Source organism: Garra rufa, chromosome 18 (assembly GCF_049309525.1).
Source record: "Garra rufa chromosome 18, GarRuf1.0, whole genome shotgun sequence".
Classification (NCBI taxonomy): Eukaryota; Metazoa; Chordata; class Actinopteri; order Cypriniformes; family Cyprinidae; genus Garra; species Garra rufa.
Window position 1 is genome coordinate 39,476,407 of NC_133378.1, and position 20,801 is coordinate 39,497,207.

General features: G+C 29.0%; 1 protein-coding gene across 1 annotated transcript in view; it reads right to left on the minus strand.

Annotated features, from left to right (window-relative positions):
• The window catches only part of ctnnbl1 (catenin, beta like 1), a 58,131-nt gene extending 37,386 nt beyond the window's left edge, over positions 1-20,745 (minus strand). The window contains exons 1-7 of the mRNA XM_073823645.1: positions 20,654-20,745; positions 18,119-18,212; positions 12,004-12,095; positions 8,922-8,994; positions 5,988-6,046; positions 4,147-4,295; positions 2,081-2,262 (exon numbers count right to left, since the gene is read on the minus strand). Coding sequence (XP_073679746.1) covers positions 2,081-2,262; positions 4,147-4,295; positions 5,988-6,046; positions 8,922-8,994; positions 12,004-12,095; positions 18,119-18,188 — 625 coding nt within the window. The 5' untranslated portion in view covers positions 18,189-18,212; positions 20,654-20,745. The remainder of the gene's footprint in view (positions 1-2,080; positions 2,263-4,146; positions 4,296-5,987; positions 6,047-8,921; positions 8,995-12,003; positions 12,096-18,118; positions 18,213-20,653) is intronic.
• Between the last annotated feature and the right edge of the window lie 56 nt (positions 20,746-20,801).

Here is a 20,801-nt window from a genome sequence, read left to right on the forward strand (position 1 = left end):
ATATATATATATATATATATATATATATATATATATATATATATATATATATATATATATATATATATATATATATATATATATATATGTGTGCAAAGATGAGTTTTTTTATTTTTTTGGTCTATAAATGTATAAGAATATATAAAGGAATAAATTATATTTTGAAGTATTTTAAAAGAGAAATACAGTTATTTAAATTAATAAAAGAAAAAATAATATTTCACAATGTTACTGTATTTTTGATCACATAAATGCACCCTTGATGAGCAGAAGAGACTTCTTTCAAATACATTAACAATCTTACAGTTTCCAAATTTACTTATGTATTTATTTATCTGTTGGAAATGTGCTTTATGTAAAAATGGTTAATTGCCCTAAAAATGTGCCAAAAAAAACTGTGAATTTAGCCAATAATGACAAAGCCTAAGTTTTAGAGTTATTATTTTTTTATTATTTTTACTAATGTAAATAAAGTGAGAATTAAAAAAAGAAAAAGAAAAAGCGTATTTTAATTGTAATAATTTCTCAAATAACATTGGGAAAACGGTAACATTGGGAAAAAATAAGCACTTAAAATCATGATTTTTTAAAATATATATTTTATATAATATACATATTTTTTGCATTATATCAATGAGAATTTGGGGTAGAAATATGCTTGATTTTCATGCAAAGAACAGATAACTGGTCCTAAAAATTGTGTTAATTTTCATCACAAAACAACATGTAATAATTAAAAAATAAAGGTAAATGTAGCTAATAATTAAAATAAAAAAGAAAGTAAGAGTGATGCAATGATATTGGAGTTTTTAGATCATATTTTATATTCTTAGATCATATTTATTTTTAAAACTTAACCGTTTTGCTTGACAATTAAGCATTGCATTACATCTGCAAATAAACTAATACATAAAAACTGATAATAATTTAAAAAAATAACATTGGGAAAACAGTAACATTAGGAAAAAATAAACACTTAAAATCATGATTTATATATATATATATATATATATATATATATATATATATATATATATATATTTTTTTTTTTTTTTTTTTTTTTTTTTTTAATATAATATACATATTTTTTTGCATTATATCAATGAGAATTTGGGGTAGAAATATGCTTAATTTTCATGCAAAGAACATATAACTGGTCCAAAAAATAGGGTTAATTTTCATCATAAAACAACATGTAATAATAAAAAATAAAGGTAAATGTAGCTAATAATTAAAAAAAAAAAAAAGTAAGAGTGATGTTTTAGACCATATGTCATATTTTTAGACCATATTTATCTTTACAAATTAACCGTTTTGCATGACAATTAATGAAATGTTGTTCTCCAAATGAACCTAAATTATATAATATAAGCACAGTAATAATGTGGAGTGTTTCACAAATGTTACCCGTTAGTGTTTAAACCTCTTTACATTTAGATAAAAGCATCTGCTGAATGCATAAATGTAAAAACAAAGAGATCTGGGGTGTTAAGATGCAATTTTATAATACTGAAATATCAGTTTTCAATATACCTTCTGAAAAAACTCTGAAATATATTGTTTGCATTCAAATTATATTCTCAAAAAGGTCCATTTCAGCTTTCCACACGGTCAAAAAACACATCTTACACATTCATATCCCTTAAACGCTCTTGCTCTAGTAAGTGCAAAAATTACAGCAGAAGTGAGATTCATCCTCTCTCTCTTTCTCTGGATGTCTCATTGCAGGTCTCTAATAACCATTAAGAACAGTGTGAGGAGCTTATTTGTATCGCTGGGGCAAAACAATAAGAGCAGCAGCCGCAGAGTTTTACTCCCCGCGGAATAAACCGCCGACTGAACTGTAAATAATTGCCCAGAAAAAGATATTACTGCGAACTCGCCGTCATATTACAAACGCCTCTGTGTGTGTGCTCGCCGCTAATTGAGCAACTCCGGCAAACTAAATCCATTTTAAGAAGAATAAAACTGGTGAGAAATAATATTGAATTGGAAACAAAACACAACTACAACAGAGAAAGAGCCATTTCTGGAACAGAAAAAGCTGCAGGAGAAAACGCTGCTTCTGAATGCTACAAACCTTCATGCTCCTTGTCCGATATGCCCACTTTTTTCATCTTTTTGGGCGTCTTCATGAACAGAGGGAATATGGTTCGCAGGCCCAGGATGTCCACAAACTTGTGACAGTTGTCCGATCCCTCTGGACCGATCATCCCGTAATCTAGGACCTTCAGAGCACTGACTCGAGACACCTTCTTCTCCCTGGACAGACATACAATGACAAATATATATCAATGGCACACTTTTGAAGTACTTCAATCTGAATAAAATAAAACTACAAACAAGAAGCAACTACTTGTGGGCAGAAAGCAGATCAAAACAAGCATTAGAAATAACCTCATAAAATGTTAATGAATAAATTTAAAAACCTTTCATAAAGATTATTTAAATACAAAAACATGCAAAAAAAAAAGGGGGGGGGGGTATATTTTATATTTAAAAAAAAAAGTAATTCAAGGATATTTGAGTTTTTAGATAATATTTCATATTTTAAGATCACATTTATTTTAAAAAAAATTTGCATGACAATTTGCATGCAGATTGCTGCAAATAAATTAATGAACTTAAAGTAATACAATACATACTAATTTATAAAAGTGATAAAGTGTAACGTTTATTGTAATTAATAAATCGGATGAATGCATTTAATAAAGAAAGATTTTATGAATATATTGTGACTGGAATGAAACTTAAGCATGAACAATAATCTTGTAAAAATGTTAACATAAAAAATAAATACATAAATTAAGAAAGAAAGAAAAAATATATTAAACAAAAATACATAAAAATTAAGACAGACAGAAAAAATTAATTATATTAAACAATCATATTAAATTAAATTATATACAATACATATATTGTATTGTGTAATATACACATATTTATTTATTTTAAACAAATACAAAAAAAGAAGTTCTTTTTTAGTAATTTTTTAATTTTGAAACATTTTTTGTTTGGGTTAAACTGTTGCTTAGTAAAATTAGTGATCATTGTTTTTATTATATACATTAAATTACTGTAAATTAATATTATTAGTAAATGCTTACAATATAATAATTTTTGTTTATATATATATTTTATTATATAATATACTATATATTATATACATTACGCTTACTGTATAATTTAGTTTAGTTATATTATTTAATTTTATATAATAATATTTTGTATATATAAAAAATATATGTATAAATAAAAAATATATATATATTGTATATATAAAAAATATATGTATAAATATTTAATTAAATATGATTGTAAATATTGTGTGTGTGTATATATAATAATATTATAATAAAATATTTAAAAAAATAAAAAGAGGAATAATAATATATATATATAAATAAATATATATATATATATATATATATATATATATATAAAAATTTACAGTAATTTAATGTATATAATAAAAACAATGATCACTAATTTTACTAAGAAACAGTTTAACCCAAACAAAAAATGTTTCAGAAGTAAAATAACCAAAAAAAGTACTTTTTTTGTATTTGTTTCAAATAAATAAGTAAATACGTAAAAAAATAAATAAATAAATAAATAGCTATATATGTTTTGGAAAAAGAAAACTTATGTTCATTCCCAAAGCCTGTCTCTTTCTCAGTCCACTTTCATTTTACACATTCATGGGTTGTTCCTGAAGTCTAGGAGGAGATTGTATAAATTTTCTCCAGGTGTATATAAAACAAGAAAGCGATATAAACAGCATGTTGTAGTCTGAGACGGCTCCACGAGAGAGGACCAAACAGACGGAAGCTGACTATCATGGCCTCGCTCAAGGGAAATGTAGCTGTCCGTCATACTGGCACTCCCTTCATCCACCAACAGTTTATCTACACCACGGGAAAATCTCTCACATGTCAGAAGAAGAGACACAGAGAAAAAGCAGAGAGTGGCGGAAAGAGAGGAAGGGACAAAATGGAAAAATATCTATTTTTTTTAATAAAATAAAATAATAAATTTAAAACTAAATAAAATGAAATAATAAAAATAAAAATAATTTGAAAATATATATAAAAAAATTGAAATGTAAAAGTAATAGTTAATACTAGCTGTCAATCAGAGACGGACCTGAGCATGAGGTTCATGAGCTGAAGCCCCTCCCCCCTGAGGAAACGATCACGATTGGCTGGAAGCATGAGGCAGGAACAGAGGGCGTCAAACAGGTTCTCCATCATTTCCTGTTCCTCCGCCGTGGCTGGATTATGACGCTTAAACACCTGCGAGGAAAACATACATAAAATTAAAAAACATACACAAAAATTTAAAAAATGTAAATAAATAAATAAATAAGATTTAATAAGCACATAATGCTTGTCATCAAAATCAAGCATGATCAATAACCTCATAAAAATGTTAATGAATGAAATTAAAACCTTAATGGATAATAAAAAATAAAATAAAATAATAAATTAAGCATGAACAGTAATCCTGTAAATATGTTAATGTATAATAAAAATGAAATTAATAATGGAAAATTATTATAAAAAAAATAAGAAAGAAAGAAAGAAAAATACATCTTTTGTTTTATTCACTAACAATTTTCATTTAATTTATTCATTATTATAAGGATATTGCTATTGTTTAATTTTCATGGCAATTAAGCACAATGTGCTCCTAAAATCTTCATAAAAGCAAATAAAGACAAAGAAAACCTTAATGGATAATAAAAAATAATTTAAAATAAAATAATAAATTACGCATGAACAATAATCTTGTAAAAATGTGCAAATTAAGAAAGGAAGAAAGAAAGAACGAAATCTAAAAAAATTAAGCATCATCAATAACCTCATAAAAATGTTAATGAATAAAAATAAAAACCTTGATAATAAAAAATATAAATAAAATAATAAATTAAGCATGAACAATAATCTTGTAAAAATGTGCAAAAAAAGAATTAATAAATTCAAATTAAGAAAGGAAGAAAGAAAGAACGAAATCTAAAAAAATTAAGCATCATCAATAACCTCATAAAAATGTTAATGAATGAAATTAATAAATATTAATTATTAATTAATAAAAATAAAAACCTTGATAATAAAAAATATAAATAAAATAATAAATTAAGCATGAACAATAATCTTGTAAAAATGTTAAATGTACAAAAAAAAAACTTTAATACACAGAAATATATATATATATATATATATATATATATATATATATAAAATAATCTTATGCTTTTTTATTCACTAACAATTTTTGTTGTATTTATTAATTATTATAAGATTATATCTATTTTTTAATTTTCATGGTAATTAAGCACAATGTGCTCCTAAAATCTTCATAAAAGCAAATAAAAATGTTAATGTATAATAAAAATAAATAATTAATAAATAAAAATGGAGAAAAATGAAATAAACAAATAAACAAACAATCTTTTATGTTTTTTTATTCACTATTTTCATTGAATTAATTAATTATTATATGGTTATTTCTATTGTTCAATTTGCATTGCAATTAAGCACAATGTGCTCCTAAAATCATCTTAAATGCAAATAAAGAGAAAGAAAGAAAGAAAGAAAGAAAGAAAGAAAGAAAGAAAGAAAGAAAGAAAGAAAGAAAGAAAGAAAGAAATCTTTTATGTTTTTATTTACTAACAATTTTCATTAGAGACATTTATTTGCTTTTTATGAAGATTTTCGAGACACTGATTTGCATTTAAATGATTTGCAAATAAACAATTAAAGGTTGCCTGGTCATGTTGTGCAACATGCAAACATGATCAAAGGGATTTGAAAACAATTGTGAAATGAGAAAACATGAGCGTGGAGCAGAATGAATGAAGCCAGCCGTATGCTCTGGGTCACGATGATCTGGAAAGAGTCTCAGACTGTGATTTCAGACAGCAGCTGATTTAAAGAGGTTTGTTGCTCTGAGAGAGAGAAACAGAGAAAGAAAGACCGTCTTACTGAAAGCTGCTGCAGGAGTACATCAATACCGTCCATTTCTCCTAACAGCTCCCGTGTTTCTGAGAAAGAGACAGACAGAGAGAGAAGTAGGAGGGAAGAAATCAGAGAAGAGAGACACATGAAGAAAACATGATGAATGTTAGTGTGCTAATAAAGCCTAGAGAGAGACGTGCATGTGATAAACGCAGGTATTGAGCTCAGTAGAGAAATTACACACCAAAACAACACAAATAATCAACAACCTTATGGAGCTATAAGCGCTGCATTACTAAAGTCATACATCACAGTATGAGTAATGCAGTCCTATGCAAAATGCTCCATTTCATGCTCAAAATCAGTTTTATTTCTCCAAAATTCAATGCATTCTGTTTTATTCTTTCTGGATTTCATTGCAATCAGAATTTGATGATCAAAAAGCAGTTTAACCTATAAGAATACAAAAGTAAATGCCTGAATAAATAAATGAAAAATGCATAAATTAATATATAAATAAATCAATGCAAGAATGCAGAAATAAATGCTTAAATGTCTAAATAAAGAAATGCATAAAGAAATGCATTAAATAAATGAATGCAAAAATGCATAAATGAATCCATAAATAAATCAATGTAATAATGCATAAATGTCTAAAAAAATATATGCAAAATAAAGAAATGCATAAACAAATGAATGCAAAAATGCATAAATGAATGCACAAATAAATCAATGTAATAATGCATAAATGTCTAAAAAAATATATGCAAAAATAAAGAAATGCATAAATGAATGCATAAATAAATGAATGCAATTTAGGCAATTTATTATAATTTTAACAATAATAGGGCCATATGAAATGGGTTTTATCTTTATGAAATTCACTAATAAAATCAAAAACACTTGTAATCAAATGGATTTATAAAACTTTTACGATTTAATATTTTAAAAGCTAAAATGATTTCAAAATATATATTAATTTAAATATAAACGTAACAATTCCTTTTATTTATTAGTGCTGCACAATATAGGTTGATAAAGACAGACATGTAATAAAGAAAGAGAATAAATAAATACAAATAAATCAATCATTCTATTAAGATTAAGCACATTAAAGAATAAACAGTTAATGAATAAATAATAAAAAAAAGATCAAATAAAGAAAAAGAAAGCCTTTTTTGAAGATTTGGAACAAACTATGCTAAATTTACATTAAAAATTAAGTATTATCAATCTTTTTGTGAACATTTTAGAAGCAGATTGTGCTTAAATAAATGCAAAAATGAATGCATAAATAAATGCATAAAGGCTTACATGTCTAAATAAAGGAATGCTTAAATTAATGCATAAATAAATTAATTAAAAAAAGGATAAATGAACACACAAATAGATCAATGCAATAATGCATAAATGCGTGAATGAACACAAATGAATGCATAAATGCTTAAATGTCTATTTTTTTAAGATTTTGAACAAACTATGCTAAATTTGCATGAAAATTAAGCATGAATGTCCTTGTAAAGTGTGAATATGTTAATGATTAAAAAAAATTAATAAAGAAAAAAATCTAAATCCTTCTATAATAATTTTGAGGACATTGTGCTTAACTGTCATGAAAATTTAAGCATTAACAATATCTTTTAAAAGTGTTAATGAATAAAAAATAAAATATAAATGAATAAAGAAAAATAATAAAGATAAAATCTTTTTGTGAAGATACTAGGAGCACATTGTGCTTAACTGTTATGAAAATTAAACATGAGCAAAACATTTAATAATGTTAAAAAAAATTTAAATAAATAACCATTTAAATTAAAATATGGACAATCATTTTTCCTAAAGAAATAATATTTATTAATTGCATTATTATCACTATTCACTATATATCAGTCACTCTGTTCTCTAGATTTGCTATAAACTTTTCAAAACATCACAATTTTCCTTGTTTCATTTATAAATTATGCAGGTATTATTTAAAACAGAGTTGCAAGTTATGTGCATACAAATATGACAATGCAAAATACACAATCCAATACACTGATGAGTTTTTCTTCATTAGATGTGGAGTAATGTATCATTCCATCACTTGCTCACCAATTGATCCTCTGCAGTGAATGGGTGCCGTCAGAATGAGAGTGCAAACAGCTGATAAAAACCATAATAATCCACACCACTTCAATCCATCAGTTAATGTCTTGAGAAGACAAAATTTGTGTTTGTAAGAAACAAATCCATTATTAAGACGTTTTTAACTTTAAATTTTACCTTTCGGCTAAAATACAAGTTACAAATGCTGCTCTTACTGGAACAGATGCGCAGATCAAGCACTGTTTACAAGCCGAAACAGTCCAAAAGAAGTTAAAACATCTAATTGATGGATTTGTTTCTTACAAACACACAGCTTTTCATTTCTTAAGATGTTAACTGATGGACTGGAGTGGATTATTTGTGGATTATTGTGAAGTTTTTATCAGCTGTTTGGACTCTCATTCTGACGGCACCCATTCACTGTAGAGCAGGGATCACCAAACTTGATCCTGGAGGGCCGGTGTCCTGCAGAGTTTAGCTCCAACTTGCCTCAACACACCTGCCTGGAAGTTTCAAGTATACATATTAAGACCTTGATTAGCTATTTCAGGTGTGTTTGATTAGGGCTGGAGCTAAACTCTGTAGGACACTGGCCCTCCAAGACCGAGTGTGGTGACCCCTGCTGCAGAGGATCCACTGTAGGGAAGTCAAGTCAACATTTCTCCAAACCTGATAAAGAAACTCATGTGCATCTTGGATGATCTGAGGGAAAATTCAGCCAATGTTCATTTCCGGGTGAATGATTCCTTCAAAAAAGATTTAGTTACTCATTGAGCTTGTTACTATTCACTAGCATGAATGCAATTCACTGGAGTCTTTAATAAACCCATGCAAAGAGCCAATCAAAGCAATGCGTCTCTTATTTTTACTTACTGTCATTGTTTTGCAGCAGGATAGCCAGTATCTCACTGCAGTACAGCTTATTGGCATCAAAAGGCATCTTGGCCTGTTTGGGAACACAGCAAACACACAATTTCAATGGCTTTGGCAGCAGCGTCCCATTCGATCCGTGTGCCGTCTTCTCTATTGTCAGTGTAATTGCTGGTGTGCTGGATTCATGGAAGTCTTCAGGGAGCATTAAGACTCGAACAGCATGATGCTCTTATTCCAGCAGCCAGCGGTAAATCTGAGGAGGATTTCACCTCACGTGGATAAAAGACAGTGTGAATTGTGGCAGCAGGCCTACAGCTCTTATGAAAATCTCAAATCCAGCTCAAAAAAAAAACGATCGAGTTAAACCCGTCATAACATACAGCCAACTTCACACCAGCTGACACTATCTGTTCACTGCGAGGGAAAAAAGGCTGAACTTATTTTAAATATATATATATATATATATATATATATATATATATCTTACTTGACTTTTGACTTAAAGGTAAAAAGTGTGTCATTCTTCTGATGTCTATCCCAGTTTAATGTGCAGAATCATCTATGAGTAAGCTACTCACAGTTAAATATATAGAATAAAATAAGTGGAAGCACTAATGCTCTTTTGAAACACTGAATTATTGCTCCAAACATGACCACATCTGACTTAACCAGTGGGGTCATTTTTTTGCAATTCTGTGCACAGAAATAACACACTTGCAACATCCTGTAAAAATGCATAAATTAATGCATGAATTAATCAATAAATACAAATAGTAAAACAGCTCTCTGACCATGTAATCATGCATAGTTAGCCTAATTAATAAAGCAAAGTCAATTAAGCAAAACCTGTAAATAATAGTACAATGTATATAAATTAATATCTGTTCACATTATTTGCAAAACCTGTAAATAAATGCTTAAATAAATGCAAAAATAGATAAATGCATGAAAGAATGCATAAATGGATCAATACAACGCAAAAATAAATGCCTAAATAAATAAATGAATGCATAAACGCTTAAATGTCTAAATAAATCAATGCAAAAATAATGCATAAATGAATGCAAAAATGCATAAATGAATGCACAAATAAAATCAATGCAATAATGCATAAATGCATGAATGAATGCATAAATAAATGCTTAAACATCTAAATAAATAAATGCAAAAATAATGAAATGCTTAAATGAATGCATGCATAAATGAATGAAAAGAAATGCTTAAACGTCTAAAATAAATGCAAAAATAAAGTAATGCATAAATTAATGCATAATAAATTAATGCAAAAATGCTTACATGAATGCACAAATAAATCAATGCAATAATGCATAAATGCATGAATGAAAGCATAAATAAATGCATAAATGCTTAAATAAACGTCTAAATAGATGCGAAAATAAAGAAATGCTTAAATGCTAAAATGCATAAATGAATGCACAAATAAATCAATGCAATAATGCATAAATGCATGAATGAATGCATAAATTAATGCAAAAATGCATAAATGAATGCACAAATAAAATCAATGCAATAATGCATCTAAATAAATGGAAAAATAATGAAATGCTTAAATGAATGCATGCATAAATTAATGCAAAAATGCATAAATGAATACACAAATAAATCAATGCAATAACGCATGAATGAATGCATAAATAAATGCATAAATGCTTAAACGTCTAAAATAAATGCAAAAATAAAGTAATGCATAAATTAATGCATAATAAATTAATGCAAAAATGCTTACATGAATGCACAAATAAATCAATCCAATAATGCATAAATGCTTAAATAAACGCAAAAATAAAGAAATGCTTAAATGAAAAATGCATAAATGAATGCACAAATAAATCAATGCAATAATGCAAAAATGCATGAATGAATGCATAAATAAATGCTTAAACATCCAAATAAATAAATGCAAAAATAATGAAATGCCTAAATGAATGCATGCATGCATAATGCAAAAATGCATAAATGAATACACAAATAAATCAATGCAATAATGCATGAATGAATACATATATAAATGCAAAAAATTCTTAAATAAACGTCTAAAATAAATGCAAAAATAAAGAAATGCTTAAATGAATGCATAAATAAATGAATGCAAAAATACTTAAATGAATGCGCACATAGATCAATGCAATAATGCATAAATGAAAGCATAAATAAACAAATGCATAAATGCAAAAATGAATGCATAAATAAATGCATAAATGCTTAAATAAATGTCTAAATAAAGAAATGCATAAATGAATCGATAAGTAAATTAATGCAAAAATGCATAAATGAATGCACAAATAAATCAATGCAATAAATTAATGCATAAATTAATGCACATATAAATCAATGCAGTAATGCATAAATAAATGCATGCAAATAGTAAAGCAGCTGCTGACCATAAAATCATGCATAGTTACCATAATTAAAGCCAATTAAGCAAAACTTGTAAATAATAACAATGCAAATAAATTAATCAATGTTTACTTGTAAATGCAAATAAATGCATAATACATTAAAGTACAAATATAAAAAAATAAATTCAGACATAAATATGCTAAATAAAGTACATAAATGAATGCAAAAAAGCATAAATCCATAAATAAATTATAAAATGCTTTAATCAATGGCTAAATAAATAAATGCAAGAAAGCATAAATAAATGTCTAAACTAATAAATAAAAAAGTATAATAAAAAAATAAACAAATACATATTTGCAAAAATAAATGCACAAATAAAATACAATAAAAAATTAAACTTCATGAAAAATAAAATGCATAAATAAATACACAAACAAACAAACCAGACTCAGACTGGCTTTGGCAAATTTAGTGGATGAAGTTTGAAAACTTCCTAGAGTTTGGTTACGTTAGAGATTTTGGCAGTTTTGTACAATAACACTATACTGGTTTGTCAAGCAAAAATAATAATCAGCCCAACTCCATTATCAGACTTCATTTATGAGCAGACGACATTCACGCAGACAGCAGGATCCATCAGTGAATGGAGTTGTGCAGCTCTAATGTGCCGTTCTGTTCCATTAGCAGTGATGTTACCTGTGACGGATGGCTGTCTTACCTTGATTCTCTTCAGCAGCCACTGCATCAAACCCTGCTGGGCCGCTTCTGTACACAGACCTGGACGAAACTCGGCCATGTTCTCAATCACAGCTGCCATAGAAAGACAGAGAGATCTGTTGTTACTGTAAGTCCAAGTCTGTCATACGCACACATGCTTTTGTGGACGTAGTGTGTTGTGTATGACCTAGATTTTGCAGCGTCTGCTTCACCTAGTTGCCATGATAACTGATGGAGACACTGCAGCAAGATCAGAACACACTCACTCGACACATGAATGTATGAATGCAAGAAAGCACAGTACTTATTTGACATCTGGTCCAGATAGAGACCAAGACCCGACAGTAAGGATGACCTGATGACCCAAGGTTTAAGACATTCCCTATATTGTCAGATCACAAGTGTACTGTTGTGCAAGAGCATGAATGGCTGTCAGTTGTGGACTTAAGAAATTAATAACTAGCTACTTTTCAATACTTGTGAATTTCGTTACATAAATGTTTATCTTTCAGTACTGAGGTGGATAAGAGGTAAATAATGATATGAATACTGTTCAGTTTCTTGCACAGACTGATTGTTTTGTGTGTTAAGACCTCAATGTATCGTCATGAGCCGCAGGGTTTAATTTGGTCTTGTCTGTGTATGTTTTTTTGACTCTCAAAGCCGTGGGTCCCATTGACTGTCATTATATGACTGACAGACTGCAACAGTTTGAGTAAAAAATCTTCATTAGTGTTCTACTGAGAAAACAGTAGTCACCTACATCTTGGATGCCCTGGGGGTAAGCAGATAAACATAACATTTTCATTTTTAAATGCATAAATAAAAATGCATAAAAGAAGAAATAAATCCTTTTGCATAAATAAATGTAAAAAAATAAATAAATAAATAAATAAAAACGCATGAACAAATGCATAAATAGATGTATAAACAAATTCTTAAATAAATGCTTAAACACATAAATCATAAAATGAATGAAAGCTTGAAAGCATAAATTCTAAAGAAATAAAAAAAATCACAAATGAATAAATTATTAAATGCTTAAATTTAAATAATAAATTAATGCAAAAATGCTTACATGAATGCACAAATAAATCAATGCAATAATGCATAAATGCATGAATGAATGCATAAATAAATGCATAAATGCTTAAATAAACGTCTAAATAAATGCAAAAATAAAGAAATGCTTAAATGCAAAAATGCATAAATGAATGCACAAATAAATCAATGCAATAATGCATAAATGCATGAATGAATGCATGAATGCAAAAATGCATAAATGAATGCACAAATAAAATCAATGCAATAATGCATAAATGCATGAATGAACACATAAATAAATGCTTAAACATCTGAATAAATACATAAACACATAAATCATAAAATGAATGAAAGCTTGAAAGCATAAATTCTAAAATGCATAACTAAAGAAATAAAAAAAATCACAAATGAATAAATTATTAAATGCTTAAATTAATAAATGCTTAAATACATAAATCATAAAATGAATGAAAGCTTGAAAGCATAAATTCTAAAATGCATTAATATAGAAATAAATAAAATCACATGAATGAATAAATTATTAAATGCTTAAATGCATAAATGTTTAAACGCATAAATAAACGCATAAATCCTTAAATGCACAAATAAATGCTTAAATACATACAAATGCATGAATAAATGCTTTAAAAATAAATATATAAAAATCAGACTGAAAACATTTTTGATGGTGCATGCATGAAACAAACATTTATTTCATATATTTTTATATAAATTTACTAACTTTAAACTTGCATTTTAGACACTGATATCAACATAATATAATTGAATGAGTTTGGAAATTTTTGTTAAATCATAAAATGAAAGCATAAATTCTAAAATGCATAAATAAATACACAAATAAATAAAATCACATAAATGAATAAATTATTAAATGCTTAAATGCATAAATGTTTAAACGCATAAATAAACGCATAAATCCTTAAATGCACAAATAAATGCTTAAATACATACAAATGCATGAATAAATGCTTTAAAAATAAATATATAAAAATCTGACTGAAAACATTTTTGATGGTGCATGTATGAAACAAACATTTATTTCATATATTTTTATATAAATTTACTAACTTTAAACTTGCATTTTAGACACTAATATCAACATAATATAATTTAATGAGTTTGGAAATTTTTGTTAAATCATAAAATGAAAGCATAAATTCTAAAATGCATAAATAAATAAAATCACATAAATGAATAAATTATTAAATGCTTAAATAAATGCATAAATGTTTAAACATAAATAAATGCAGAAATGCATTAATAAATGCTTTAAAAATAAATTAATAAAAATCAGACTAAAAACATGTTGTGGGTGTACAATTAAACACTTTTTGACAGTGCATGTATGAAATACAAACATTTTCTGCATTTTAAACATTATATATTATTTAATGAGTGTGGAAATTTTTTTTTTGGTTGTGTTTCTCACTAGAAATGATCACAAGATTTGGAAGAAAGCGCACGATTCACACAGACTACTTTTATGGTATTTTTGTTCCATTTTGGAGCTTAACAGACATGGTCACCATAAATTGCATTTGTATGGAAAAGAGCAATAGTCTGGGTGAACTATTGCTTTAATATAAAAAAAACTTTGCTTCTGACACCATTTAAAAATAGGTTGTTAAAAAAGCTAAAATAAAAAAAATCTGCTTTTGCCTCAGGGGCTGAGAAAATGTCACCAGCATGAGTAAAAATCTGAACTGCTGCCCAGACCAGCAAAAAAAAAAATTCATTGTAGAACCAGGGACGCACAAAAAGACGGAAAGAGCGAGCAGAGCGAACAGCTCTATATGACACATCACAAGGGAGTTTGAGACTCATCTGTATTATAAAAGACTCTGAGGACACCTGATAACTCAATCAGAGGCATGATGGGAGAAAAATCTCACAGCGATGAGTGGGAGGAAGAGAGAGGGAGCGAGGGAGAGAGGGTGCGAAATCTCATGAGGAAGGGAAAGAGATTACACAAGAACTGGAACGGCAGAGGAAGACAGGGAAAGAGGAAGACGCGGAGGAAATGTGCCGTTTAAATCCGTTCAGTCAGACCATTTATCTCCCTCTGCAGCTGAACAGGATCTTTCCAGAAGCAAACCTGCAAACGCAAGCCAGACGTAGTGCCTCCAACACGCAAAACCACTTTAAAGAAGCATTCAGGCATTTCCTCCCCTCATAAAAAGACATTCGTTTTATTTTATATCTTTTTATACACATACTAGCAAAGGTTTGGAATAATTAAGATTTTAACGTTTTTTGAAAGTCACCAGGGCTGCAGTTATTTGATCAAAAATACAGTAAAAACAGCAATATTGTGAAATATTATTACAATTTAAAAGAAATGTTTTCTATGTAAATATATTTTAAAATGCAATTTATTTCTATGAATTTTCAGCATCATTACTCCTGTTTTTAGTGTCACATGACCCTTCAGAAATCATTCTAATATGCTGATTTGCTGTTTAAGAAAGATTTCTAAATATCAGTGTACAAAACAGTTGTGCTTGTGGAAACCATGATTAATTTTTCAGGCTCAAAAAAGCAGCATTTATTTAAAATATAATTATTTTGTAAATTATACATTTCTTCACTGTCACTTTTGATCAATTTAATGTTTTTTTTTATTTATTTATTTTTTATTTAGAGCTGGGTAAATCTGAAATCAGGGCAAAGAAAAATTTCAGGGAAAAAAAAAAAAGTCCAAAAAATAGCCAGAAAAGCTGTGCTCGTAAATATCTGGTGCACTTGCTACAAATAATCTAAAAAATATATAATAATTTTTTTTTTTTTAATTAAATGGTGATCCTGGACAAGTCAGTGTTTAGCTGTTGCTAGGAGTTTAGAAAATGAAATAAATATATAAATAAATGAATATATATTTATAATTTATTAAATAAATTAACATTATCAATATATTAATAAATATCATTATTTCTAATAATAATAATAATACAATAAAAGCTAAATTTTAATAAATAAATAAATAGAAGTTGATCAATTATTTATAATTACACAAAATAATTATTTGTTATACGTCATTGCATTTTCATTTATCCATTTGGCAGACGATTTTATCCAAAGTGAATTACACTGCCTTCAAGGTATTAATTTTATCAGTTCATGCAATAAAAAATAAAATAAAAAAATAAAAACGCACACATGGCATTGAAGCATCAAGCTTGTATTCATTAATCATAAAAAAATATTTTTTTACTTAAAAGTTTTTTTCCAAAGGCAAACTTGGCAAAACCAGAGTTTAGCTGTCACTTGCTGTAGCTTGGGAACTGCGTCCGATATTGAATACATCCCTACTACACAGTATGCAAAAAACTGTATAGTAATAGTATAGAATAGTATTTCTGAATTCACAGTACTCATTTAAGAGCAGTGATGCCGGTAACGCGTTACTTAGTAGCGCGTTACTCTAATATGACCACTTTTTCCAGTAACGACTAATCTAACGCGTTACTATTTCCATACCAGTAATCAAATTAAAGTTACTTGTCCAAGCCACTGTGCGTTACTATTTCTTTAATTTTTTTTTAAGCAAAACCCATTTGGAGATATGTGACCCTGGACCACAAAACCAGTCATAAGGTTAAATTTTACAAAACTAAGATGTATACACCACATGAAAGCTCAGTAAATAAACTTTCTATTGATATATGGTTTGTTGGGATAGGACAATATTTGGCCGAGATACATCTATTTGAAAATCTGGAATCTGAAAATCACCTTTAAAGTTGTCCAAATTAAGTTCTTAACAATGCATATTACTAATTAAAAATTACATTTTGATATATTTATAGTAGGAATTTTACAGAAAAATCTTCATGGAACATGATCTTTACTCAATTTCCTAATGATTTTTGGCATAAAAGAAAAATCAATAATTGACCCATACCATGTATTTTTGGCTATTGCTACAAATATACCCCAGCGACTTAAGACTGGTTTTGTGGTCCAGGGTCACATATGCGTTTTCTAGCTGGAAATATAGTCACTATTGAGTTTGTATCAGCCAAAGATGATAATATTAATGTTTGTTGTACACTCTGTGCTGGCGACAAAGTGTTATCTAGCTTTAAAAACACTACGTCAAACTTGAAGAAACATTTGGAGTGGCAGCACGCCACAGTGAAACTTTCAGAGAGAGTCCCACCTGGTGGTGCGAAGCAGAGAGCTGTGACCGCTGCAGTAGGTCTTCCACCACCCAAACAACAAAAACTGGACTTCAGTACAAAACCAGTAAGTGGTGGAGAGTTAAAGAAGTTGGTCGGGCAGTATGTTGTAGAGGAAATGCTGCCCTTAAACACTGTTTATGTTCAATGAAGTCAAGAATGAAAAAAAAAAAAAGAGACTTGTTTCTCTAAAAAGTATTTATGTTAAATGAAGTCAAGAAAGACTGTCTTTATTTATTTTTATACAAGCGTGTATTTTTGTCAGGAAATAGTTTTTAAGTTCAACTTAAAATGTCAGGAGATACATTGTTGACGTTACTGTTAAAATGCACCAACAATAAAGTAAGTATTGGCAAAACCGGTTGTCATTTTTATGTGGGGGGGGGGTTATTGGCAGCTGCTGAAAGTAACTAATAAAGTAACTTGTAATCTAACTTAGTTACTTTTAAAATAAAGTAATCAGTAAAGTAACTAAGTTACTTTTGAAAGGAGTAATCAGTAGTCAGTAATTCGATTACTATTTCAAAGTAACTGTGGCAACACTGTTTAAGAGTACACAAAAAGCACCTGGATGACCTACTACTTCTGGCATGATTCAGAAATGCGAGTCTGATGGACATTTTACTATCCAATAACAGTTAACAGGAGAGAATTCATGAATGGTAGTGATGCAACGCAACTTGCACTGGCGAGTCACATGACAGAAACAACATGATGGATGTAGTACATCTAAATGCAATTCATATTACCCATATTCATACTATACAGAACTTACTTTTTTATAACTGTCATGAAGTTCAAATCCAAATGTAGTACCTACCAGATAGTATGCGATTTCATGTGCGTTTGTTAGTTGGTTATTGTGTGACTTACCTAAAGTGTTGTAAACGCCATCAGCTTCCTCCTTCACCGTCTCATCCAAGCGCTCCATATTCTGCACCATGAGAGCTACGACCTGTCCCTCCAACTACACAAACAAATAAAAACCATTCAACAAACTTCTTTTTTTTATTTTTATCTAATGCTAGAAAAATCACACAAATCAGGGTTTTAACTGAATTTAGATCCCAAAACTTTGTCACATTTGTGACCCTGGACCACAAAACCAGTCTTAAGTCGCTGGGGTATATTTGTAGCAATAGCCAAAAATACATAGTATGGGTCAAAATTATTGATTTTTCTTTTATGCCAAAAATCATTTGGAAATTAAGTAAAGATCATGTTCCATGAAGATTTTTTGTAAAATTCCTACTGTAAACCTATCAAAATGTAATTTTTGATTAGTAATATGCATTGCTAAGAACTTAATTTGGACAACTTTAAAGGTGATTTTCTCAGTATTTTGATTTTTTGCACCCTCAGATTTCAGATTTTCAAATAGATGTATCTTGGACAAATATTGTCCTATCCTAACAAACCATATATCAATAGAAAGCTTATTTATTGAGCTTTCATATGATGTATACATCTCAGTTTTGTAAAATTTAACCTTATGACTGGTTTTGTGGTCCAGGGTCACATTTAATGTAAAATAAATCAATTTAGTTTGATTCTGCTCGCTAAAATACAGTATCAGGGCTTGAAATTGCGACATGCATATTCTCCCAAAATTTAATCTGCGCGACCTCAAAATATATTTGGGAGCATTTGTGCAAGTGCGAGAAATTGTTGTGGTACGACTTGTTTTCATTTCTTTACAAAACTTTCGCTAGCCTATTACTGCACAGACTGCTGAGAGCTGATGCAAAAAAAAAAAATCTGAATCTGCCATCAGAATATGCCATGAAGAATCAAGATCGGTGCATTACTAAAAAGAATTGCCAGTTGTGGTGCTCCTTAATATTCACTGGGTGCTCCTAAATATTTTTGGTGCTCCTAACTTTTTGAACTTTTTGCACCATTTCGAGCTCTTAGTGTATACAGTAAAATTGTGACGTATTATTAAAATTTTAAATAACTTTTTTATGTGAATATACAATAACATGCAATTTATTGCTGTGATCAAAACTTCAGTTTTCAGTGTCAAATGATTCTTCAGAAATTATTCTAATACACTGATTTGCTGTTCAAGAAACGTGATTATTATCAGTGTTGAAAACAGTTGTGTTGCCAATTTTTTTTTTGAAAACCATGATACTTTTTTTATTTTTCAGGTTTCTTTGATGTATAGAAAGTTCAAAAGAACAGCATTTATTTGAAACAGAAATCTTTTGTAACATTATAAGTGTCTGTCACTTCACTTTTGATTAAGTTAATGCATTTCAGCTGAATTTAAGTGTTTGTTTTTCGATTTAGATGCAGGAAATCTGAAGTCAGGCATTTTCTGAAAAGCTGCACTTACAAACAACTTGACACAAAGTGTCTCAAACACAATTTCTGATTATTTTTAATGGCAACCCTGGAAAATCAAGCGCTCAGATGTTGCATCTAGTTTGATAAATAAATAAACATATAAATGAAATTGAATGCACTGTATTAATAAAAAATGAAATTATTTAAATAACATTAAATTCATATTGACATAATACATCAATTGAATGCACTGTATTAATTAATAAAATTAAGTTACATACTACATATGTGACTGCAGAGCACAAAAATAGCCTTAAGGGTCAAATTTCTGAAACTAAGATTTATACATCACCAGAAAGCTGAATAAATAAGCTTTCATTGATGTATGGTTAGTTAGGATAGGACAATATTTGGCCGAGATACAACTCTAAAAATCTGGAACCTGAGGGTGCAAAACAATCAAAATATTGAGAAAATCGCCTTTAAAGTTGTCCAAATGAACTTCTTAGCAATGCATATTACTAATCAAAAATTAAGCTTTGATATATTTACAGTAGGACATTTACAAAATATCTTCATTGAACATGATCTTTACTTAATTTTTGGCATAAAATAAAAAAAATCGATCATTTTGACCCATCGAATGTATTTTAGGCTATATATATAACCCATAAAGCCCTTGTTGTAGGGTATATGTTGTGCCCTGTTTGTTGAGCTGCCATATAAACAGCTATTGTAACGTGTAGATGTGTAAACGCATTCGCTTGGCTGCACAACACAAATACTAAACAGCAGCAATCAGACGCATGCGGTTCAATCAGCCTCTGATTGTTCACGAGCTCTTCCTGTTTCCTCTGCTCCATCTGACACCATCCGTCTGATTGCACAACCTCGACAACAGTCTGGATATCAACGTCGTCTCTCTCAGCTTCTCTTGCGAATGTCAGGCGCAATACGAGGCTACATTTCTCGCAGCAGTAATTCATGTCATTTTCTCATAATAATCTCATTGCGCCGCTGGACCGTGACCCGCTAACGCTGGTGAATCAGCCCGTAATCTCCTGTAAAGCCACTGATGATGTGTATTCTCTGAATATTAAATAAATATTTTCTTACCAGAGCGTCGACGAGCACCTCGGCCCCCTCCTCGCTCTCGTGAAGTGTGTCGATGTCTGTCAGTTCCTGCAGGAGATCCACCACAGCGATGCTGATATGTGAATTAACGTTAAGGATTTACAACACTGACCAACTGCTAAACACAAAT